The sequence below is a fragment of the Salvelinus fontinalis genome, chromosome 35, assembly GCF_029448725.1.
Source record: "Salvelinus fontinalis isolate EN_2023a chromosome 35, ASM2944872v1, whole genome shotgun sequence".
Classification (NCBI taxonomy): Eukaryota; Metazoa; Chordata; class Actinopteri; order Salmoniformes; family Salmonidae; genus Salvelinus; species Salvelinus fontinalis.
In genome coordinates, this window is record NC_074699.1 from 25,610,655 (window position 1) to 25,636,246 (window position 25,592).

A 25,592-nucleotide genomic window follows, 5' to 3' on the forward strand; every position below is an offset into this window, starting at 1 on the left:
GTTGGGTTTATTTAATCAGCCGGCATTCACGTTTCTTTGTGCGGGATTGTTTGTATGTAAGTTGGTGTCGGTTTTGTGCTTCATGTTTCTGGACATTATTCATTCCCCACGTGTCTGGGGTAGTTTATTAGTGTACACCCAGTGTGTTAGTAGGGTGGCCTAATTTGTCCGTGTTCTATTAAAGAGCATTTGTTTTGCAATTGCTGCTCCTGCGCTTTTTTCTTCACACTCCGACACCCAGGCCTTACAATGTGTTTTTTGGCAGAAATGACTTCTGGAACATTTGAACTTTCATGTGCCTTAATAACAAACTTGTATGCCATCTGTAAATGTGAATAAAGTTGTTAAATTACGAGCCAAGTTGGTTTAGCCACAGAAAAAGACAGGAACCTTCCCGCTAGCCATGATTGGCTGAGATAATGAGTGGGTTGAACATGCCGAGAGATGAGTTTCAGATTGGTCTGCGGTGTAGCGTCTCATGTCTATAAAATGAGCTGCTCGTTATGCTTAGATAATGCTTTCTACTGCAGTTTTTTCGAAAGATATAACATTAGCCATGCAAATATGTTGCTACTGCTCCCAATAACATTGCTCCCATGAATTTAAAGGTCAGTGGGAAAAAGTTGTGATGGACTACTTTCTGGAGGACGATCGTGCCATGCTGACTCTCTCTGACTCTGAAAATGAATCAGATGATTAGGAAGTCCCTGATTTAGGTAAAAATATTTTCTTTGAAGAAGACATTGTAGAGTCTTCCGATGACAGTGATGAGGAATAAACAGAGATCAACTGTTGTTGTCACGGAAGAAGTTGACCGAGTTTTGAAATCAGTAGAATGTCTGGTAGAGATTAATAGAATTTTGCCGTTTGATTGCAAATGCAGAGGGAGTCGAAAAGAGAACACCTGTCTCCGGATTATATCTTCAAACTAAGGGCAACCATTGCATTCGTGACAGAGAGGGAGAAAGATCTGATGATTCTTATGGCATTGCACACAGTCAGTGTGAACCAGAGTGATTTGACACAAAGGAGAGCTCTCCAGTAGGTTCCAAAACATTCAAAGCTAATTTTCTCAAAAGTGAGGTTATAAGTTTATCAACCTCCAAAGCAGAATTACTTTCCCATTGTTCCTCAAATGTAGTGTATGATCTACCATTTTGTAGCTCTGTGTCTCTGCTCTTATCCAATGTAAAAAACACAATTTCAAATCTTGCTAAATAAGACCGAATCAAGGCGGTCGGTCACATATGCTTCTCTACATCTCTGCTAAAATCTGGGTAAAAGATTGAAAGGAATGTGAGTTTTATTCAGTACATTTAGTAATTGCTTGCTTTTCTAAAGTCTAGAAACCTTGCCAGCAGGCTTTCCAGCTAAGATAGTCAGACAAGCTACTTTAACTTAATTGATAGCCTGAAATGGCTTGGTAGATAGGTTCCAAATCTCCCAACATCAGAACTATCTAGCTGGCTAGTTAAAGCCAACGTCATAAAATGGCTAGGTGGCTAGTATTACAGAGAAATAACAAAACATTTTCGTTTTATTTTATCATTAAGAAGAAATCAAAAGGCTACATGCTTGATTAAATTCCTTTACCAACATACCTCCTGTGAGTCCTGCCCATCACCCGCAGGTAAAATAATGTTTACATTTCATGCATTACTCATCTCATATGTATATACTGTATTCTATAATATGTACTGCATCTTAGCCTATGCCGCTCTGACATTGCTCATCCATATATTCTTATTCCATTCCTTACTTCGATTTGTGTGTATTAGGTATTTTTTGTGGCATTGTTAGATATTACTTGAGAGATATTGCTGCACTGTCGGAACTAGAAGTACAAGCATTTCGCTACACTTGCAATAACATCTGTGACCAATAACATTTGATTTGATTTTAAATCAACAGTTTTGTCAACAATTTATCAGTGAGAATCGCTATTGGCTCATTGACTCATTGCTAGAAGTGGCTAGATTATGTTTTGCCATTGCCGCGACGATGTCTCGGCACCAATTTGCCTTGCTGGAGCATAACTGAGGTCCCTGACGTAGCATTTTTGTCCACTCTCCTGCCGCACACCCCCTCTCCTTGTGCTTCTCCGTCTGTAAGTGCGCTGTTGCGGTGACTTCTGTTGCACAGACAACTTCTCCCACTTTAGTTTCCAGCAGACTTTTAGTGGGAAAAGTTGGTAAATGCTACAAAACCATAGAAATCTTTAATGTCAAAACTCCCCAAAGGCAGCCTGAAAAGTAGCTGAATTTCACACTAGCCTCTTTTACCAATAAAAGTCACTGGAGAGGTCTGAAAACTCGCTACATATAGCGTCAAAGTCAGGTGGGTGGGTGGGTGGGGGGGGGGGGGGTCAAGTCAGTGTGCCCCCTCTGCAAAATCCCACTGACATAGGGCCTTCCGAGTGGCGCAGTGGTCTAAGGCACTGCCTTGCGGTGTTAGCTGTGCCACTAGAGATCCTGGTTCGAGTCCAGGCTCTGTCGCAGCCGGCCGCGACCGGAAGACCCATGCGGCGGCGCACAATTGACCCAGCATCGTCTGGGTTAGGGGAGGGTTTGGCCGGCAGGGATGTCCTTGTCCCATTGTGCTCTAGCGACTCCTGTTGCGGGCCAGGCGCAATGCACGCTGACACGGTCGCCAGGTGTATGGTGTTTCCTCCAACACCTTGGTGAGGCTGGCTTCCGGGTTAATCGGGCGTTGTGTCAAGAAGCAGTGCGGCTTGGCTGGTCTGTGTTGGAGGACGCTGCCCCAGGACACTGCCCCGGTCAACTGTAAGTGCTGTTATTGTGAAAGTCTAGGAGCAACAACGGCTCAGCCCCGAAGGGGTAGGCCACTCAAGCTCACAGAACAGGACCGCTGAGGCGCGTAGCGCATACAAATCGTCAGTCCTTGGTTACAACACTCACTACCGAGTTCCAAACTGCCTCTGAAAGCAACGTCAGCACAAGGCTGTTCATCGGGAGCTTCATGAAATGGGTTTCCATGGCCGAGATCACTATGCGCAATGCCAAGCTTCGGCATAAAGCTCTCCGACATTGGACTCTGGAGCTGTGGAAATGTGTTCTCTGAAGTGATGAATCACGCTTCACCATCTAGCACTCTGAAAGACAAATCTGGGTTTGGTGGATGCCAGCAGAATACTACCTGCCCCAATGCATAGTGACAACTGTAAAGTTAGGTGGAGGAGGAATAATGGTCTGGGGATGTTTTTCATGTTTCGGGCTATGAAGGGAATTCTTAATGCATATGCATATGACATACTAGACGATTCTGTGCTTCCAACTTTGTGGCAACAGTTTGGGGAAGGACCTTTCCTGTTTCAGAATGAAAATGCCCCCATGCACAAAGCAAGGTCCATACAGAAATGGTTTGTCAAGATCAGTGTGGAAGAACTTGACTGGCCTGCACAGAGCCCTGACCTCAAGACCATCGAACACCTTTGGGATGAATTGGAACGCAGACTGCGAGCCAGGCCTAATCGCCCAACATCAGTGCCGACCTCACTAATGCTTTTGTGGCTGAATGGAAGCAAGTCCCTGCAGCAATGTTCCAACATCTAGTGGAAAGCCTTCCCAGAAGAATGGAGGCTGTCATGGTAGCAAATCCAGATTAATGCCCATGACTTTGGAATGAGATGTTCAATGAGCAGGTGTCCACATACTTTTGGCCTACAGAACATGGCTGTAGGAACTACAGTAAATAAGCCAGTAATTCTAGAGTGGATGATGGAAAATGAACAAATCTCAAATTTTCTGTGTTCATGAAAGTTTGCAATTTGCTTTATTATGTGGATAGATTTAGGTCATTTTATAGAGTACAGTGTTCAGAAACCCACTTGTTCCAGACACCATCCTCTCTGCAAATGACCCTCAATATATAGGCCTATTTTGCAAGTGATCTGTCACAAAAGAGATGTTCAAAGGGACACAGTGTTTATAGAACTAGGCCTTCTTATATATTCAGACTACAGCTAATAATATTTATTGGAAATGGGTGATTTATTGGAAGTGCATTTTTCACTGCCATAATGAGGCCATGAGTGAATAAAGCTGTTTTCAGCCATTTCACGTTCATTCAGTTCACACATTTCTCTCCCTGAGCAGCAGGTGTTTGCTGTCAATGTGTGCAGCCTACTGCTTGCCACCAGGGGCGACACTTAGGGGCGGGAAGAGGGCCACTACTTCTCCATGTAACCTGTAACGCCCCCGATGCACGTGGGATACATTTCTTAAATAGGTGCCCCCCCACCCACACGCACACACATACAATATGCTCCTCTCTCGCTCAGACAGGGACACAAACACCCGTGGACATGATAGGAGATGAGATGACCTTGTGTGCTTTGCCGCTCAATTTACCTGACGTAAAAACCCGTGACACTCGGGCATGTAGCCTAACGTTAAAAATACTGAGAAAACAACAAGTGCACAAGCATCTTTATCTTACACCCGAGTCTCCATGCTGCCAGACTAATTGTAGTCATTCCATCTACACAATTGCCTTTGGTGTGGTCTCTGAACGATGAGGTAGGCTTTGAATGTCATCCAGGCACATGACAAGGAATGTTACGAGTAAACAACATCATGGGCTATGCATTCTGATAGATGACACTAGTAAAATCAGCAATAACATGCTGCTTGTGCTGTGGCGATGACTCCCAGCATCATTCCTTGAGACCAACAAATCGTACTCAAGGGCGTTTTTGAACGATCACAGGAGCCTCAAACAAACTAGCCTAAAAGGGAGACAGACAGTCTGGCATGGAAAATATAAATTGAGGTCTTTCTCTCACCTTTGCTGTTCCCTTCTTCTCTGTTTAGATGCATGGCTGTTGCTTTTTTTCCAGTAAAGCTGTATTCTTATATTTTTATTTTTAAGGAATAGCCTTCGCGTTGAAAACTCAAATTCCAATTTTGCTTTTTATTTATTGCCTTATATTGTCTTGCTACTCAGCGAGTGCGCGTGGACGCGCGCGTACTTGAGCGTCCTCCCCGTATTTCGCTCGAGCAGGTAGGTAATGTTGGTGGCTGAATCTATTTAGTATCTCTCTCTACAGTTCAGAGGCGCTCAAAAGAGATGGTCGCAATAAGATTGCAGGGAGGAGACGGGCAGACGGGCGGGGTGACGTGAAAGCAGTCCGTGCAAAGTACTCGCAGCTGGAGTCAAAATCTGTGTTTGGGCTGGAACCATACACTTTAATGTTGCCTATTTTTTTAAGGGACTCAATCGTCGCCAAATTGTACGCTCCTCGTTCGACCTAGTTAGATATTAGTCTACAGTCACCATTATATCACCATCCTTATCCTCACCTCAATCTCTATTATTATAATCCCTTCATTTCATAAGCATGTCCTTTGAGAATTCCAGAATCCGTCTCAGATGGCTACTACATATAGAGGGGGCGAGAGATGGATTGATTCACCACAAAAGAGACCTGGAAATGTGTGTGCCTTTGTGGCCTCATAATTAACCAAACTGGAAATGTGCGAATAGTTGTCTGTAGATGTGTAGTCTCAGCCTGGTCTGGTTGGTAGTCTATGGGCGACAGGTTGTCAGTGACTCCCAACTGCAGGTGGCAAATTAATTGGGGTTCGTGCGTGAGAAACGGTTGCCTTTTCTCGCGCGCACATGCTGTAGCCTACCACCCTTCACATTTTTGTGTGATAAACGTTGCTTCATCATCGATTCCTTGAACCTGTTATTTTTAACACTCAATCTGTGTTCGCTATAGGACTGTTAAAGCCAATACGAAAAGTTGATTTACTCACCGCTCACGTCCACCCGTAGCAACATGACTGACATGGCTCACCAGCGGTCCCTAGTGTTGTAGAACATCGAATGGCAAACAGTACATTCAATAATTGTTATTTTATGAAGGCCTATTAAAGTTTGGTGTAGCCTAATCTTATTTACCCATCTTCATTTGACCACATGCCAAGTACTTAATGACGTGGGCTATCAATTACGCATTTAATTGATATTGATAAGTAGCCTAGCCCATATAAAATTGAGAAACATTCTTACTCTAATTTTACATTTAAAATGTTTCAAACAAAATGTTCTAAAGCTACTGGGTTGTAGGCCTACAAGATGGTCTATAGATAAGCATCTACTTTTGTCTCACCCATCTTCCATTCCTTAACCTTGAGTGCTCTATAATAATGGAAGCCAATGACAACTCCATGAGATTGGAGTTGATATGCTGATCCTTGGAGCGATGCTGTCCATGTGCCTCTTCCTGTCTCATTGTAAGCCTTTTGGCTGCAAGATAATGCTTTCTCTGTCCCAGAACTCAGTTGCCTGTCTGGCATCTCTCTCTCTCACTGACACTGAGTGTACAAAACATTAGGAACACCTTTCTATTATTGAGTTGCACACTTTTGCCCTCAGAACAGCCTCAATTCGTCGGTGCATTGACTTTACAAGGTGTTGAAATTGTTCCACAGTGATGCTGGCCCATGTTGACTCCAACGCTTATCACAGTAGTGTCAAGTTGACTGGGTGTCTTTTGGGTGGTGGACCATTCTTGAGACACACAAGAAACTGCTTTGCTCAAGGGCAAAACACCACATTTTTCCACTTCTCCAACTCTGGGATTCCTACCAGCAACCTTTTGGTTATTGGCCCACCTGCTGTCATTATAATGTTATTACCTTTAGATTAAAATATGTAATTTGCCACAATATTCAAGAAACATTTTATTTTGTAATATACAAACTTAAAATGATTAACCAGAATGACATTTACTCTCATGGGTGGCCAAAAATAACTATATTAAAGCCACACCCATAATAGGCCAAGTCTCCTTAAAATAACGTAGAATTACATTAAAAAAGACCCAGCATGAAAGTGAATAAAAAAACAATTGATGGTTGAATTAACCCATGTTTGGTAATTCAAACAACCTAACATGTTGGGTTATTAACGCAACCCAACTGGCTGGGTCAAAAGACCAGCATGTGGTCTGTCCAATATTTACCCAGCGCAGGGTTACCAAATAACCCAAACTGAGTTGTTTTTAACCCAGCATTTTTTAGAGTGTAGGTTACAGCCCACTCAGAGCTACACGCTGGATCTCAAACAAATATTCCAAAACCCCTCTCTGCATCTCTCGTAGGACTTGCTCCTTCCCTCTCTCTCGCTCTCTCTCTCGCTCTCTCTCTCCCATCATCTCTAGCATGAATATTAATTAGCCTGTCACACTGTCGCCTCCGAACTCAAGGCAACTCTTTCATCAACGCAACTTCAGCAATGCTTTGATCCTCCCTAATGTAGACCTATAAAGTGCAGTTTTCTAAAATGTTATGTCAATTTTACAGTAAATTAATTGTTGATGAACCAGTGCCATTTACTGTACTGTAGATTGCAAATAATGACAACAGAACCGTAACAGATTTAGATCGCTTAGCTACATACAGTAGATATTCCTATACATTTCAGCCATACTTGCTGGTACAATTTCTTCCACTTTCATAGCCCTGAGACACAATTCCTGCCTGTTATACACCATCAAAGGAGGTAGAGGTCATTTCACGAGCCATTTACACACCATACTCTCCCATTCCCCTGGAACAGGGTGAAAAATATAGCTATTGCAATGCCCCTTGAGAATGTAATTTCTCAACATATGAAATGTCATAGTAAATAAGCTAATTGATCACTAGGAAGGCAATTTAAGTCTTATGAAAGTGAAATGTATGGCACTGCCTGTGACAGTAGCCCTACGATAAATTAGATCTAGATTGATATGATGAAATTGATCTAAATGATGGTGGGGCATCTACATCCCCTCTGGTCTGTGTGTGTTTGACAGTCCTTGACAGTAGACTCTCACCCTCCAGGCATTCACTTCTTTTGTAATCTATGCCCTGATTTGGTTGAGTGCCTCGATCTCCCCATCTTTCATCTCTCCCTCTTCCCCTCCCTTCCCTTCTTCCCATTTCTTATCAGTTTACCCTGTTCCTTGACTCCACCCTGTATTAGCCATATTCACCTGTGCAGCATACAAAGTACATAATAATAATATATTAGAATGATTATTAATAATTAATAATATCAATAATAATCATAGTACAAACATAACATCTCCTTCTTGTAATTGTATTAAATTCTATGAAATGTAGTATACATTAAATGCATGCCGGCTTGTAGCTGCTCCATCTACTGGACAGATGCTAACACTGTAATAACCACATAACAACGGAAGGTGTAAATAATGTGTCCTCTATACACAGTGTCTCTGCTTGTTTTCAAATGGGATCTGAGTGGTATCCATGGGAGTGGAGAAAGACAAACACTGCAGGTGGGAAATGGATCTCCTCCAAAGGAGACAATGCCAAGAAAGCAACAGGACACAAGGATAGCCATGCCCATGTGAACTAGAGAATCTGGCTATTGGATGGACACATGGTTCCGTAGGAATGAGACAGGCCGACAGAGACAGCGAGATACTGGTGAAGCCCTCCCTCCATTGTTTCCTTGGTTACCACAGTCCAGGGGGCCTCTTCGGATTTCCTTAAGACTTGTTACGGTAGAATGAGGACAAACCACACACCAAAGACTGTCACACAAATAGAGAGAAAGAATCACAAGGCAACACGGGTAGCACAATCCCATTCATTATTTTCAGACAGCAATATATACGAGAGGAAAACATTTTTTCTGTTCTTATTTGACCTCAAATGAATAATAAAATAGCTGTCAGTCTGTTTTACACCTTCAGTGGACCGTTATTATATGGATGTCCATATTCACAACTCCAAACTGATAACCCAACACCCACCATATCTACAGGGGAGGGAAGAGGGGTGGCGACATAAAAGTGCTTGGACGTGCATGTGTCCTCCTGAGAAGAGGGAATAACGGTCCAGGGAAGAACCAGCACAATTGTAACGGCTTTCATATTCGTCCTCCTCCTCGGACGAGGAGAGGCGAGACGGATCGGACCAATACGCAGAGTGGTTAGTGTTCATCATGATTTATTATAATGAAAAACTGAACACTGAATTACAAAACAAATAAACGAAGTGCAGAAACCTATACAGTACTGTGTGGTGAAAACACAAACACGGAAACAAACACCCACAAAATACGTGAAACCCAGGCTGCCTAAGTATGATTCTCAATCAGGGACAACGATTGACAGCTGCCTCTGATTGAGAATCATATCAGGCCGAACACAAAATCCCAACATAGAAAATCAACCATAGACAAACCCACCCAACTCACGCCCTGACCAACTAAAATAAATACAAGACAAAGGAAAACAGGTCAGGAACGTGACAACAATATAAAATCTAGGTTACTATGATACAGGGTCATACAGGATCTACAAATGTACCTTTCGGTAATGATAAGGCGATGGGCTTGCATAAATGTCAAGGGTGGGTTTTTATCTTTTTGATTTAAAGACTTGACTCTGGCTGAGTGAAGGGCCACTCTCAGAACCCTGGGTTGTATTCATTTTGCAGATTCTGTTGCAAAACGTTTTGTCTGTTGGAAAATGTTTTCTAACAGAAACCGTTGACTCCAAATGGAAAACATTTTGCCCACGAAAGGAGAGTTTCTATCAGCCAAATTCAGGCAGGTACCTGAACTGACATCTAGTCACAAAATGGTGCCAACATGGTGGCTGGGCAGCAAATTGTGTTTGGTGTGTAATCACCAATGTCACCAACCTGCTACGTTTGCTGCAGGCAAAGTTGACTCCTTCTAGGCACACAGCTTGATTACATTGTTTCCAACATCTGCCAACATCTTATGTTATCTTTGGTAATCCTGAATACACCCCAGATCAGCTCTTAGTATCACTGTGATGAAATACTAAATACTAAATTCTAAAGCTTCTTCATGGATGAAGAGGGAAACACAATTTGGAAAGAGGTACAGAAGCTGTGCAAGACAGCCACAAAACCACAATAAAACATAGCATCAATACAGACAGAAGATATTACAGTACAGTCATGTTGAGACAGATATACACAGAGTTAACATGATTTGACAGATTTATATATCATGATAGCAACATCTTAGTAAAAACAATCGATAATTCCATGACTTAACTTTGATAAGGCACAACTAAAAGTACACTTGAAACGATATTGAATGATTATCATGTAGTTATAAATCAGACCTATATTTAAATATTTACAGTAATTCATGTCAGGTAGGGGATATAAAAAAGAATGACCTATCAGAATACCCTCAACAGGTGCAGAGGGCAAACTCTGGTCTAGAACACACACACCGTTCTGTCTGACTAACTAACTCCTTAGGGCTTTGGCCAGTGTGGGCTGTGTCTGAGAGGAAAGAGCCAGATTATCTGGCTCCAGTGTGGGCTGTGTCTGAGAGGAAAGAGCCAGATTATCTGGCTCCAGTGTGGGCTGTGTCTGAGAGGAAAGTGACAGATTACCTGGCTCCAGTGTGGGCTGTGTCTGAGAGGAAAGTGACAGATTACCTGGCTCCAGTGTGGGCTGTGTCTGAGAGGAAAGAGCCAGACTATCTGGCTCCAGTGTGGGCTGTGTCTGAGAGGAAAGTGACAGATTACCTGGCTCCAGTGTGGGCTGTGTCTGAGAGGAAAGTGACAGATTACCTGGCTCCAGCGTGGGCTGTGTCTGAGAGGAAAATGACAGATTACCTGGCTCCAGCGTGGGCTGTGTCTGAGAGGAAAGTGACAGATTACTTGGCTCCAGTGTGGGCTGTGTCTGAGAGGAAAGAGCCAGATTATCTGGCTCCAGTGTGGGCTGTGTCTGAGAGGAAAGAGCCAGACTATCTGGCTCCAGTGTGGGCTGTGTCTGAGAGGAAAGTGACAGATTACCTGGCTCCAGTGTGGGCTGTGTCTGAGAGGAAAGAGCCAGACTATCTGGCTCCAGTGTGGGCTGTGTCGGAGAGGAAAATGACAGATTACCTGGCTCCAGCGTGGGCTGTGTCTGAGAGGAAAGTGACAGATTACCTGGCTCCAGTGTGGGCTGTGTCTGAGAGGAAAGAGCCAGACTATCTGGCTCCAGTGTGGGCTGTGTCTGAGAGGAAAGTGACAGATTACCTGGCTCCAGCGTGGGCTGTGTCTGAGAGGAAAGTGACAGATTACCTGGCTCCAGCGTGGGCTGTGTCTGAGAGGAAAGTGACAGATTACCTGGCTCCAGTGTGGGCTGTGTCTGAGAGGAAAGAGACAGATTACCTAGCTCCAGTGTCAATTGTGTCTGAGAGGAAAGAGCCAGACTATCTGGCTCCAGTGTGGGCTGTGTCTGAGAGGAAGGTACCAGATTACCTAGCTCCAATGTCAGCTGTGTGTGATAGGAAAGAGCCAGATTATCTGGCTCCATTGTGGGCTGTGTCTGAGAGTGCAAGACTAGTTGTTCCGTTGAGGCAGGAAGCTGAGAAGGAACTCCCACTCCCAGGAAGTAGACCACATGTGCGATGCCAAAGAGGGGAGCAATGACCAGAGCACGGCAGTACGCCCCCTCTGGAAAGCAGAGGGACCCTCTTGTTGCAGAATCTTCCTGTTAGACAAGAGGGTCGTGATATAGTGGTGTATCTACAGTACCAGTCAAAAGTTTGGATACATCTACTCATTCAAGGGTTTTTCTTTATTTTTTTACTATTTTCTTAATTGTAGAATAATAGTGAAGACATCAAAACTATGAAATAACATTCATGTAATCATGTAGTATCCAGAAAAGTGTTAAACAAATCAATTTGAGATTCTTCAAAGTAGCCACCCTTTGCCTTGATGACAGCTTTGCATACTCTTGGCATTCTCTCACCCAGCTTCACCTGGAATGCTTTTTTGAAGGAGTTCCCACATATGCTGTGCACTTGTTGGCTGCTTTTCCTTCACTCTGCTGTCCAACTCATCCCAAACCATCTCAATTGGGTTGAGGTTGGGCAAAGGGTGGCTACTTTGAAGAATCTAAGAATCTATTTGTTTAACACTTTTTTGTTTACTACATGATTCCATATGTATCACGTTTGAGGTAAGACCCAGATGCAGACAAGGTCGAAGTAACAGTTTATTAATTCGAACAGGGGCAGGCAAAAGGCAGGACAAGGGCAGGCAGAGGTCAGTAATCCAGATAGGTGGGGCAAAGGTACAGGACAGTAGGCAGGCTCAGGGCAGGCAAAAGTCAGTAATCCAGAAAGGTGGGGCAAAGGTACAGGACAGCAGGCAGGCTCCGGGTCAGGGCAGGCAGAATGGTAAACATCGGGAAAACTAGGAAACAGGAACAATCGAGAGACAGGTAGGCTTGACAAAACAAAACTAACTGGCAACAGACAAATGGAGAACAAAGGTATAAATACACAGGGGACAATGCGGAAGATGGGAGACGCCTGGAGGGGGGTTGAGACAATCACAAAGACAGGTGAAACAGATCAGGGTGTGACAATATGTGTTATTTCATAGTTTTGATGTCTTCACTAATATTCTATAATGTAGAAAATAGTAAAAATAAAGAAAAACCCTTGAATGAGTAGGTGTGTCCAAACGTTTTCAGAGCCCTGTTCCTCCTCCACGCACTCTCTCTATGGTGCGTGTCTCCAGCCCAGTGCCTCCAGTTTCGGCACCACGCACTAAGCCACCTGTGCGTCTCCAGAGCCCTGTACATACTGTTCCTTCTCCCCGTACTCGTCCTGATGTGCGTGCACTCAGCCCGGTGCCACCAGTGCCGGTACCACGCACTAGGCCTATAGTGCGTTTTGAGAAGTCAGTGTGCCCTGTCCCTGCTCCCCGCACTAGGCTTGAAGTGCGTGTCTCCAGTCCGGTGCCTCCAGTTCCGGCACCACGCACCAGGCCTACAGTGCGTCTCAGCCGGCCAGAGTCTGCCGTCTGCTCAACGGCGCCTGAACTGTCCGTCTGCCTAGCGCCGAATGAACTGCTCGTCTGTATTGAGCCTTCAAAGCCGCCCGTCTGCCATGAGCCTGCAAAGCCGCCCGTCTGCCATGAGCCTGCAAAGCCGCCCGTCTGCCATGAGCCTACAGAGCCTTCCGCCAGACTGGAGCCGCTAGAGCCTTCCGCCAGACAGGAGCCGCTAGAGCCTTCCACCAGACAGGAGCAGCCAAAGCCTTCCGCTAGACAGGATCAGTCTGAGCCATCCGTCTCCGCAGCGCCATCTGAGCCATCCGTCTCCTCAGCGCCATCTGAGCCATCCGTCTCCTCAGCGCCATCTGAGCCATCCGTCTCTCCAGCGCCATCTGAGCCATCCGTCTCCCCAGCGCCATCTGAGCCATCCGTCTCCCCAGCGCCGTCTGAGCCATCCGTCTCCCCAGCGCCGTCTGAGCCATCCGTCTCCCCAGCGCCGTCTGAGCCATCCGTCTCCCCAGCGCCGTCTGAGCCATCTGTCTGTCCCGAGCCATTAGAGCCGCCCGTCTGTCCCGAGCCGTCAGAGCCGTTAGTCAGTCAGGAGCCGCTAGAGCCATTCGTCAGTCAGGATCTGCCAGAGCCGCCAACCAGAAAGGATCTGCCAGAGCCGCCAACCAGACAGGATCTGCCAGGGCCGCCAACCAGACAGGATCTGCCAGAGCCGTCAACCAGACAGGATCTGCCAGAGCCGCCAACCAGACAGGATCTGCCAGAGCCGTCAGTGAGCCATGAGCGTCCAGAGCCGTCAGCCAGCCATGAGCGTCCAGAGCCGTCAGCCAGCCATGAGCGTCCAGAGCCGTCAGCCAGCCATGAGCGTCCAGAGCCGTCAGCCAGCCATGAGCGTCCAGAGCCGTCAGCCAGCCATGAGCGTCCAGAGCCGTCAGCCAGCCATGAGCGTCCAGAGCCGTCAGCCAGCCATGAGCGTCCAGAGCCGTCAGCCAGTCATGAGCTGTCCCTCAGCCCAGAGCGGCTATTTATCCAGAACTGCCCCTCAGTCCAGAGCTGTCTCTCTGTCCGGAGTTGCCTTTCAGTCCGGAGTTGCCCCTCTATCCTGAGCTACCTCTCTATCCTGAGCTACCTCTCTATCCTGAGCTACCTCTCTGTCCTGAGCTATCCCTCTGTCCTGAGCTATCCCTCGGTCCTGAGCTATCCCTCTGTCCTGAGCTATCCCTCTGTCCTGAGCTATCCCTCTATCCCGGTGCTGCCCCTTGTCTCGATGTTACCCAAAAGATTAAGGGGGTGTAATACGAGGGTGGTCATTTGTAGGGGGAGATGTAAGCTGGGATTGACTATGGTGGGGTGGGGACCTCGCCCTGAGCCTGAGCCACCACCGTGGTCAGATGCCCACCCAGACCCTCCCCTAGACTTTGTGCTGGTGCGCCCGGGGTTCACACCTTAAGGGGGGGGGGTTATGTCACGTTCCTGACCTATTTCTGTTAGTTTGTTGTATGTGTTAGTTGGTCAGGACGTGAGTTTGGGTGGGCATTCTATGTTGTCTGTTTCTATGTTGGTTTAAGGGTTGCCTGGTATGGCTCTCAATTAGAGGCAGGTGTTTGGCGTTCCTCTAATTGAGAGTCATATTTAGGTAGGTTGTTTCACAGTGTTCGTTGTGGGTGGTTGTCTCCTGTGTCAGTGTTTGTCGCACCATACGGGACTGTTCGGTTTGTTTTGTACATCGTCATTTTGTGTAGTCTATTTTCCCTGTTCGTGCGTTCTTCGTGTTTAATGTAAGTTCGTCGTCCAGGTCTGTCTACTCCGTTTGTTGTTTTGTTAGTTATAGTGAAGTTCGTGTTTTTTCGTCTTGTCTTTAAATAAATTATGTGTTCACAACCCGCTGCGCCTTGGTTCCATCACTACTCCTCCTTTTCAGTTGAAGAGGAGGAGGACTACCGTTACACACAGTATCAAATCCTTTCAGAGCTACTCAGGTGTTGAGATTTCTTAACAAGAGCATTGAATCACTGGAGCTCTGCACACACATTAATATTATTGCAGTGTGATCAGCTGAATTTTCAGTAGTTTGTTTAATTATTCCATCTTATAAAAATCAGTGTGCTATTTGAATCAATTTACAGTCTTCATTAAAAATAAAGAAAAACCCTTGAATGAGTAGGTGTGTCCAAACTTTTGACGGGCACTGTATATTCTAGCCTAAAATGCCTTTTCCGTTTATGTCATAGTACCAGTAGATGTTGTAATGTTCTACCATCAGATAATATGGATATAATTGATCAGAAAAGGCCTGTCAAAACCAGGAGGGAAGCAGTGGAAGAGTTAGAGTGAGAAGGAGAGGTTACCTGATGCAGTCTGTCACTCTGCTGTAGGTGTTCTCCTGACTTCTCTGTGACATGGTCTGAATTCTGGTCTTAATCACTGAAACACACAAACTGTATCAATTGGCTTACAGGGGACACGGCAGGCATAATCAAATCAAATCAAATCCCATATTATTTGTCACATGCGTCGAATACAACAGGTGTAGCAAACCTTACCGTGAAATGGTTACTTACAAGCCCTTAATTAACCAACAACACAGTTTTAATAAAAATAATAGTTAAGAACCAGTGTATCTTTCATTTGCCATACAACAAGTATTTTTATGTAAAGTTTATGATGAGTTCTTTGGTCAGATTAGGTGAGTGTCCAAAATATCTCTGGAGATTCTGGTGAATCGATGCTACGTATTCACAATGTTTAATCAGGATTTGTAGCTCTAAATATGCACATTTTTGAACAAAACATAATTGTATTGTGTAACATGATGTTATAAGACTGTCATCTGATGAATTTGTTCAAGGTTAGGGATTAATTTTATATATTTTGCTGGTTTTTCCGAAAGCTACCTTTTGCCGTGAATAAATGCGTTTGTGTGTTTGGCTATTGTGGTAAGCTAATATAATTCTATATTGTGTTTTCGCTGTAAAACACTTAAATATTCGGAAATATTGGCTGGATTCACAAGATGTTTATCTTTCATTTGCTGTACACCATGTATTTTTCATAAATGTTTTATGATGAGTATTTAGGTATTTCACGTTGCTCTCTGTAATTATTCTGGCTGCTTTGGTGATATTTTTGATGGTAGCTGCAATGTAAAACTATGATTTATACCTCAAATATGCACATTTTCGAACAAAACATAAATGTATTGTATAACATGTTATAAGACTGTCATCTGATGAAGTTGTTTCTTGGTTAGTGACTAATTTTATCTCTATTTGGTCGGTTTTGTGATAGCTACCTATGCGGTAGAAACATGGTGAAAATATGTGGTTGAGTCTTTGGCTATTGTGGTTAGCTAATATAAATACATATTGTGTTTTCGCTGTAAAACATTTTAAAAATCGGAAATGATGGCTGGATTCACAAGATGTTTATCTTTCATTTGCTGTATCGGACTTGTGATTTCATGAAAATTATATTATATGATATCCCTGTCCCGTTAGGCTAGGCTATGCTAGTCAGCTTTTTTGATGAGGAGGATCCCGGATCCGGGATGGGTATCACTGAAAGGTTTTAAGAAACAAAATGTGAGCCTTTCTCTGGCACCGACTGGTATATAGGTCCTGGTTGGCAGGAAGCTTGGCCCCAGTGATGTACTGGGCCATACACACTACCCTCTGTAGCCCCTTGCGGTCGGAGGCCGAGCAGTTGCCATACCAGGCGGTGATGCAACCAGTCCGGATGCTCTCGATGGTGCAGCTGTAGAACCTTTTGAGGATTGACTGGGAACAGGGGAACATACAATCTCCTCTCTCCTTCTTCTACCCATCTCTCACCTATCCACCCTGCATCCTGTAACTGGATCTTTAGTATCTCCATGGGAGTGGTGATGATGGCCTGCACCAAGAGATGGAGAGATGGAGAGACAAAGAGATAGAGAGATGGAGAGACAAAGAGATGGAAAGACAGAGAGATGGAGAGACAGAGAGATGTAGAGACAGAAAGATGGAAAGACAGAGAGATGGAGAGACAAAGAGATGGAGAGAAAGTGTGACTGTGTTTCAGAGGAGTTCAATTACCCAGGGAGACACACAACTAGTATCATAATTACTGTTGAGCCACAAGATGGTAGTAGAAAGCTGTCTGAGGCTGATACCCCGGCTGAGTTTACCTGACATGTTTTTTTATATTTTATATTTTTATTTCACCTTCATTTAACCAGGTAGGCCAGTTGAGAACAAGTTCTCATTTACAATTGTGATCTGGCCAAGATAAAGCAAAGCAGTGCGACAAAAACAACAACAACACAGAGTTACACATGGGATAAACAAACGTAAAGACAATAACACAATGGAAAAATCTGTATATAGTGTGCAAATTAATTAAGGAGGTAAGGCAATAAATAGGCCAATAGTAGCGAAGTAATTACAATTTAGCAATTACACTGGAGTGCAGATTAAGATGTGCAAGTAGAAATACTTTTGTGCAAAAGAGGAGAAAAACAAAAACAGATATGGGATGAGGTAGGGATGGGATGAGGTAGATAGTTGGTTGGATGGGCTTTTTACAGATGGGCTGTGTACAGCTGCAGCGATCCGTAAGCTGCTCCGACAGCTGACGCTTAAAGTTTGCGAGGGAGATTTAAGTCTCCAACTTCAGTAATTTTTGTAATTTGTTCCAGTCATTCACAGCAGAGAACTGGAAGGAAAGGCGGCCACAGAGGGTGTTGGCTTTGGGGATGACCAGTGAAATATACCTGCTGGAGCGCGTGCTACGGGTGGGTGTTGCTATGGTGACCAGTGAGCTGAGATAAGGCGGAGCTTTACCTAGCAAAGACTTATAGATGACCTGGAGCCAATGGGTCTGGTGACGAATATGTAGCGAGCGCCAGCCAACGAGAACATACAGGTCGCAGTTGTGGTAGTATATGGGGCTTTGGTGACAAAATGGATGGCACTGTGATAGACTGCATCCAATTTGCTGAGTAAAGTGTTGGAGGCTATTTTGTAAATGACATCTCCGAAGTCAAGGATCGGTAGGACGGTCAGTTTTACGAGGGTATGTTTGGCAGCATGAGTGAAAGAGGCTTTGTTGCGAAATAGGAAGCCGATTTTAGATTTAACTTTGGATTGGAGATGCTTAATGTGAGTCTGGAGGGAGAGTTTACGGTCTAGCCAGACACCTAGGTATTTATAGTTGTCCACATATTCTAAGTCAGAACCGTCCAGAGTGGTGATGCTAGTCGGGCGGGAGGGTGCGGGCAGCGATCGGTTGAATAGCATGCATTTAGTTTTATTAGCATTTAAGAGCAGTTGGGGGTCACGGAAGAAGTGTTGTATGGCGTTGAAGCTCGTTTGGAGGTTTGTTAACACAGTTTTCAAAGAAGGGCCAGATGTATACAGAATGGTGTCGTCTGCGTAGAGGTGGATCAAAGAATCACCAGCAGCAAGAGCGACATCATTGATATATACAGAGAAAAGAGTCGGCCCTAGAATTGAACCCTGTGGCACTCCCATAGAGACTGCCAGAGGTACAGACAACAGTCCCTCCGATTTGACACACTGAGCTCTATCTGAGAAGTAGTTAGTGAACCAGGCGAGGCAGTCATTAGAGAAACCAAGGCTGTTGAGTCTGCCGATAAGAATACGGTGATTGACACAGTCAAAAGCCTTGGCCAGGTCGATAAAGACGGCTGCACAGTAGTCTTTTATCGATGGCAGTTATGATATCGTTTTGGACCTTGAGCGTGGCTGAGGTGCAACCGTGACCAGCTCGGAAACCAGATTGCATAGCGGAGAAGGTACGATGGGATTCGAAATGGTCGGTGATCTGTTTGTTCGCTTGGCTTTCGAAGACTTTAGAAAGGCAGGGCAGGATGGATATAGGTCTGTAACAGAGAGTCTAGAGTGTCTCCCCCTTTGAAGAGGGGGATGACCACGGCAGCTTTCCAATCTTTAGAAATCTCAGACGACACGAAAGAGAGGTTGAACAGACTAGGAATAGGGGTTGCAACAATGAAGCGGATAATTTTAGGAATAGAGGGTCCAGATTGTCTAGCCCAGCTGATTTGTAGGGGTCCAGATTTTGCAGCTCTTTTAGAACATCAGCTGTCTGGATCAGCACCACAACCCGCCAGCATCTCCCTCAGCAGGGTGAGCTTCTGACTGAGAGAGAAAACAAATGTCATAATTATTTTAGTTCAATGACTTTGCTAATTTCTCTGGATGGTCTGGTGCTATCTCAAGTGTTTTACATACATTAAACAAAATGCATACAATTTAAAACTCCCTGTTTCAATCCACAAAGGACATGACCATAAACATGCATAAAACAATAAACATACCATTAGTGATACACATAAAGAAACATACATAAACACACACACACGCACACACACACACACACACGCACGCACGCACGCACACACACACACACACACACACACACACACACAGTCACTCACACAGTCTTGGAAACATGTTAATAATTCACTAGCGCTGGTCACTCAATAATTTATTACCACTAGATCCCAGCACATAGTGAAGATATTATTAAAATCCTATTTGTGATCTGTATATCAAATCCAAACAAGACGTTAGTTAAAACTGATATAGTATACACTACATCTTTCAAGTACATCTATTCAAAGAGATCAGAGTGGGCAAGAGGTTGGTGTACCAGTCAGTTACGACTGGTGTATGATTGTATTTGACAAACAGGTGTTTGAAAGAGGCCTCTGAGCACTACTCACCCATCCTTGGACAGGTGTTGTCTAAAGAAGTCATTGGCAGCTAGTTTGATGGCCTTCTCTGGAGTGACCAGAGTCAGGTTCACAGCAGCACCCAATGGCCAAATAAATAGAGAGACACAGAGTCATAAACAAAGAACATGCTCAAACACACACACACACACACACACACACACACACACACACACACACACACACACACACACACACACACACACACACACACACACACACACACACACACACACACACACACACACACACACACACTGTATATATACACACACACACACATATATACACACACACACACACAATTTTGTCCTACCTCTGTACATGCCAAAGTATCCCTCTAATCAGATGGTCTTGATAAGGCAATCTGTCTGACCTGTGTAGTGAACATTAAGGATTACTGTGCAAAGACCTCAGAGAATCAACCAGAGGTAAGCAGATACTACAAGCAAACTAAATGTTTGTTTAGAATAAATTCACACCGCTGGAGGTAAGGCAGGTGGAGCTGGAACAGCAGGTGATTACACTCCAGTCAGCACAGACCCAGACAACAGTCCAGCACAACAACACCCCCTTATCCAGACCCGGAGGGCTAGAGGTGGAGAGAGATATATCGGCACTCTGGACTGTGGTGAGACAACATCAACAAGAGAAAAAGCAGGAGCAGGAGAAGAGCAGAGCACTAGAGGAGAGGATCAGACTGCTGGAGGAGAGGGTGAGGGGGATGTCGTGTGACAGAGAACAACCCACTAGAAAGGTGAGCACCCCCACTGTCAACCACCCTGATAGCCCTTCTGACAACCACCCCACACCCACTGAGGACATACACAAGACATAGATTGTACTCCTAATGGACTCAAACTGGAAATTTACACAAGAAAAAAATGTTTTTCCAAACACAGTGTGTCTAAACCCTGGTGTCCAAACACCCAACGTGCAGTAGACCTTCTGTCTGAGGACCAACTAGGTTCATCTAGCCACATAATAATACACACAGGCACAAACGACCTGAGAGCACAGCAGGAAAGGGTGGCCACAGCACTCAAGGGAGGGATTGAAAAAGCTTATTCTACTTTCCCTAATTCACAAGTGGTTATATCCACCTTGCCACCACAAAAATACTTCCACCCTGCTACCATACAGCAGGTAAAAGCAAGTTTTTCTCGTGACTGTGACTCAAAACCACATTTTTACCTGGCCCACCCTGGACTTGACATATGTTTCCCATGCCAATAAAGCCAATTGAATTGAATTGAAAGAGAGAAGGGTGAGAAGGTATCAAAAAGGTGACAATGACCAATCAATAACAAAAGAGAAAAACAACAATGAGAGAGAGGGATAATGGTGGAGCAATTAGTTCAAGATTCGACCTAGAACATCAATTCAAACATTTTGATAAATAATCTCAAAATCCTTTCAGTTTCCATCAATATCCTTATCCACGCTTACCTGATCTGCTTGTCAGCCATCTATCTGAGACACAGTTACTCTGACAGTTTCTCTGTCTGTGTATCTGTAAACGTGATCTGCACCTCCGTGTTTAAGGAAACAATGGATTAGTGGAAGATAGATGGAGAATACCTCAGTCAACCAGCCAATGTTCAACCATCAGTTTCAGTCAGTCAGTCAGTCAAGTAATTGGCCAGCTGTGGAGGAGAACTGGAAAAGAACAGAGTACAAATCCATATCAGAACAGTAATCTGACACTCAGTTAAAGCTTTGAGAAACATCTGTGCATGGAAAGTACTTGGCTTATCCCTGGGCATAGTAGTATTTACCTCAATGTTGTGTTGGCAGGCTACCTGAAATGAAGAGTGTTCATACATTGAGCCATGCTTTCAGAAGAAGCTGATTGTACAGCCACCCTCCTTCTGAACCAATCACATCAATCCTTCCCCTCCACTCCTCCCTCAACGCTAATTCTAACCCCCATTCTTTCTATTTCCTCTTCTCCTACTCCTCCCAAATCTATCCTGATTTCTGTGTGTGCATTGTATTTGAATGGAGCAAGAGAAAGCAGAGAAAGAGAGAGGGAGATGGGACATCCAATACTGTGATTAGAAATATGGGTGTATATCTGTTTGAGGTCTAGTCTGTCTGCTCACAGCACTCCTCTCTTTGCAGGTTTGTAACAATATACCTTTGACCAAATATTTCACTTTGTTGTCTTTATAAAAGGATCTTCTGTGCTGTGCTGTGCAAAAACCTTGGTCATAGAATAGTACCTAAGAAAAGCCACAGGAGTGGTCTGACTATAATATAAATAAATCTAAATAAAAATGCTTCATTTATATGTACAGTATGAGCTCATGTATTTTTCATTGCCAGGAATGGATTACATGTGGTAATGTAGAGACTTACCACATCTAGTTTGTTAATACATCATGAATAAATACATCCACATAACACTATGCCGATTCCACCACATATCTGCCTTGCACATTCAGATTTGAGTGTTATGATTGTCAGGTAAACCTGACTTAACAAAGTTCACCCATTAACTACACATCATTGCTCACCATGTGAACCTTCCACATAAATGTATACACAGATTGGGGGATCAAGACATGATGCTTATGTTTTCCTCGCTGCATTTCAGGGCTCATCACAAAGATGCTGAGTGCAACTGCTAAGGCTACTTATTTCTACTTGGTGAAGCTGAACCCTGTTGCTACCCATTACACATCTCAGGTGAAGTTTATCATGATATAGCGAAATCTATGATATTGATATTGACATCACTTTGAGCCCTAAAGTTCATATTTTCAAATTAAGAGTGACATAAACTGAAAACCTAGGAAAGTCATATACCTGGGTTACAATTCCTCTGTGTTACAATTCCTCTGTGTTGCAATTCCTCTGTGTTACAATTTCTTAGCTCATCTCTTTCTCTCTCTCTCTCTCTCTCTCTCTCACTCAGTCTGTTCAAAGTCTGTTCCAAATAAGGTGGTACAGTACTTTGGACCATACTCTCATTGGTTGCTTGTGTGGAGGTGTGGTCAGGCTGATCAATACATTGTATGTCTGTGCATATTTTACACTATGCCTGTAATTCTGCATTCTGTAATAATGAGTGGTTATGTTCAAAAGCCTAACTGTATACTAATTTTATGCATATTATCTATCTACGTTAAATTATACATAGCCTACTCATCTAACCTCCGGTCTCAATAGAGTTGCATAGTATGTTGAATTGAATCCTCATTCAAACTGTCATGTTCCATTAACAGCAGGGAAATGGACGTGGCAGATACCAATATTATAATTGCAATTTGTGATGAACTGACCTACCATCCTCCTGGACCAGCTGTTCAAGCCTATACGGTACCTGCAGGCCTCCTTACATCCCCTGCCCCGCTAATAACAGGATTCCCTGCTAAATCGTTACACTCAACAAATTGGCCTGGTGGATCAGTGGTCAATTAAACCAGCATCTATTGGTTGTACGTGAGAAGGGGAAGACACGGTGTGTGTTGTGTTGGCGAGAGGGAGGTAGCTTAGGGATGAGCAGAGGCAAATAAATGCACAACCTCTATTGGCTTAGAATTGTTGTTGCACCCTCAAAGTTCACATCACTGCATCACCTGCAATACTCTCAGCTTCTTCTATGTATCCTATGTTTTTCTCAGCTTCTTCTATGTCTATCCTATGAAAAACATGTACTATGTACGGCTGACCCACTGTCCAAATGTCCCAGTTACTAGTTGTAAATTGCTGACCCGTTGCCAGTTGAAAGCTGAGAAAATGTCAACCCCAGATCATTTGAGTGTACATTTCAGGATTTGAACATTTCTTTCCAACCTTCCCAGTCGTATCATACTGAATACAGAAAGACATTCGGTCTCTAGTTGCGTAATCACTTTATTTTTGCAACACTTTTGAAATACATTGTATACTAAGTTTCAGTACCATGTACCTGTCTATTAGCAGAACATTTGGGCAAAATCATTTTTGAGAATAGGATTTTTTTCTCCAAAAGCAGTAATTAAGTGCAATATATTTGTTTGGATTGTGGTCCTTTCAGTTTGGCTAGTAACCTCCTTTATTTTAGGTTCAGTATTTCTTGGGGAGTCCTTGGGGTCTGAATCGGTTGGGGTCCCCTCCATTACGTCCCCAGCGGTTAGCCTGCTGGTCAGCTGCTGAGTCCTCGTGTCCTCGACCACTGGAACCCTGAACCATCTCCCGGCCATTACTGAGAGAGGAGAAATATTACATAAGTAACTCGCCAACCACAGTGAACCAATAATGGTAAAATTGTCTTTCTGACCAGACATTTTTTTTTAACAAAAAGTGCCATAAAGAACTAAATGGAGAAAGTTTTGATCAGATAATTTGATGAGCAACTGAACCACATTATAAGCATCTCACAGATATTTGAGAATCACCCACCTGATGACTGTTGCTGCCCACCTGCCCCCTGGTCCTCTCCTGGCAGCATCATAGTTGCCCCGAGCGTGGAAGTACTTGTCTGAGTTTTTCCAGTTGGCGTCCTTCATGTCGCCATATGCACGCCACATGTCTTTAGCACCTGCAGGGTCAGGAGAACACGGATGTTTAGTTTGACACTTACAAGGAACTTTACAACATTTCAAACCACTAGCCTCAAGAAATAACAAGAACTTTAAAGGAGTCCTCAAATACAGTAGATTGTTGCTCTTGAATGATTTGTTACTCTTGAATGATTTGTTACTCTTGAATGATTTGTTACTCTTGAATGATTTGTTACTCTTGATTTATGTATCTATTTCTGTCAACAATGAAGAAACAATGATTAAAGTGTATAAACGGACCTCGAGCAGCTTCACCAGGGAAGCGGTACCACTGAGCTTGAGCCCCTACAATAAGGGTCAGAACAAGTCCAGCTAGAAGCAGCTTCATACTTGCAGATGTGAGAGACTGAAAGAAACATGGAGAGAGAGAACGTAGTCTACTATATGAATTGCTAACATATTTACAGATAATTTATTCAATTTAAACTGTGACTGCCTCATATAACAGAGTTATTATCTCTTACCTTTCAGCTCCTTAGTTAGTTAGTCAGTCAGGCAGTTTGAACTCCCTTGTGTTTCGTGTTGGTTTGTGGTCTGCAGCTTGTTCTTATATTCCACTCAGACCAGGGAGGAGTTTAGTTTTCCAAAAGCTGGAATTCCCTAACTTCGTCCTCCCAAGTTATTACACTCAGAAGTGTCTGTCCGCTACACAAGATGAGGAATTTCCAGGTCATTACAAGATTATAGTACCTGCTGTGAAGTCTTGGGCAATAAGGAGGATACTCCTCAATTGTGTAACTCGGCCTACTGCTTAAAAAAACAAGGCATCAAAATGTGATGTGTCTGCATTAATAAGACTAATGGGGGCAATGCAGTTTGTTTTTCTGCTTTTAATGTCGTAATTGTCATGATGGATGAGGTTCCAAAAGTTTGCCTCTCACCTAATATGAGAGAATGATTCCTTATGATATGATTCATTATAGACTACTATAGTAGGGTAGACTACAGGTATTTAATAGACATAGACATGAAAGGCACTTTACGTGTCCACATCGTACAGATTGCCCCTTTATCTTACGGGTTACACAATTACTGCTCCCCCTCACACCTATGTTGCTGTTCATTGATTATTGATTTCCATTACCATTAGTGTCTATTTATCCTGCTACTGGTCACTATTACTCTTGTTTACAAATCAAATCAAATTTTATTGGTCGCATACACATATTTAGCAGATGCTATTGCGGGTGTAGCAACATGCTTGTGTTCTTAGCTCCAGCAGTGCAGTAATATATAACAATTTACAGCAATACACACAGATCTAAATGTAAAAGAATGGAATTAAGAAACATATAAATATTACGACAAGCAATGTCGGAGTACGAAGTATAAAATATATATATATATGTGATGGGATGTATAGACATTATGGATGGTATGTGGATAGAATATTTAGTATATTTGTAGAATACGTAGGATAGAATAGTATATATACAGCAATAGTTGAATGGGATGGCATTGACTAGAATAC

The 25,592-nt window shown here is 43.7% G+C and overlaps 2 protein-coding genes across 6 annotated transcripts in view; both read right to left on the reverse strand.

Moving 5' to 3' along the window:
* The window catches only part of LOC129834614 (synaptotagmin-7-like), a 102,307-nt gene extending 97,029 nt beyond the window's left edge, over window positions 1-5,278 (reverse strand). For 4 of the 5 annotated variants that reach the window (XR_008756286.1, XR_008756285.1, XR_008756284.1 and 1 more), the window contains exon 1: window positions 4,805-5,278. Coding sequence is in view for 2 of the 5 variants with exons in the window: in XM_055899777.1 (XP_055755752.1) it covers window positions 4,805-4,838 (34 nt within the window). In the remaining 3 variants the exon portion in view is untranslated. The remainder of the gene's footprint in view (window positions 1-4,804) is intronic. The other variant, XM_055899778.1, reaches the window with a different exon arrangement.
* Window positions 5,279-23,414: 18,136 nt separating this feature from the next.
* LOC129834617 (serum amyloid A-5 protein-like) lies at window positions 23,415-25,389 on the reverse strand. The gene is made up of 4 exons (XM_055899783.1): window positions 24,586-25,389; window positions 24,362-24,467; window positions 23,961-24,099; window positions 23,415-23,763 (listed from the first exon to the last, which is right to left on the reverse strand). The coding sequence occupies exons 2-4, from the start codon at window positions 24,447-24,449 to the stop codon at window positions 23,625-23,627; spliced, it is 366 nt and encodes a 121-aa protein (XP_055755758.1). The 5' UTR covers window positions 24,450-24,467; window positions 24,586-25,389; the 3' UTR covers window positions 23,415-23,624.
* Window positions 25,390-25,592: the final 203 nt, after the last annotated feature.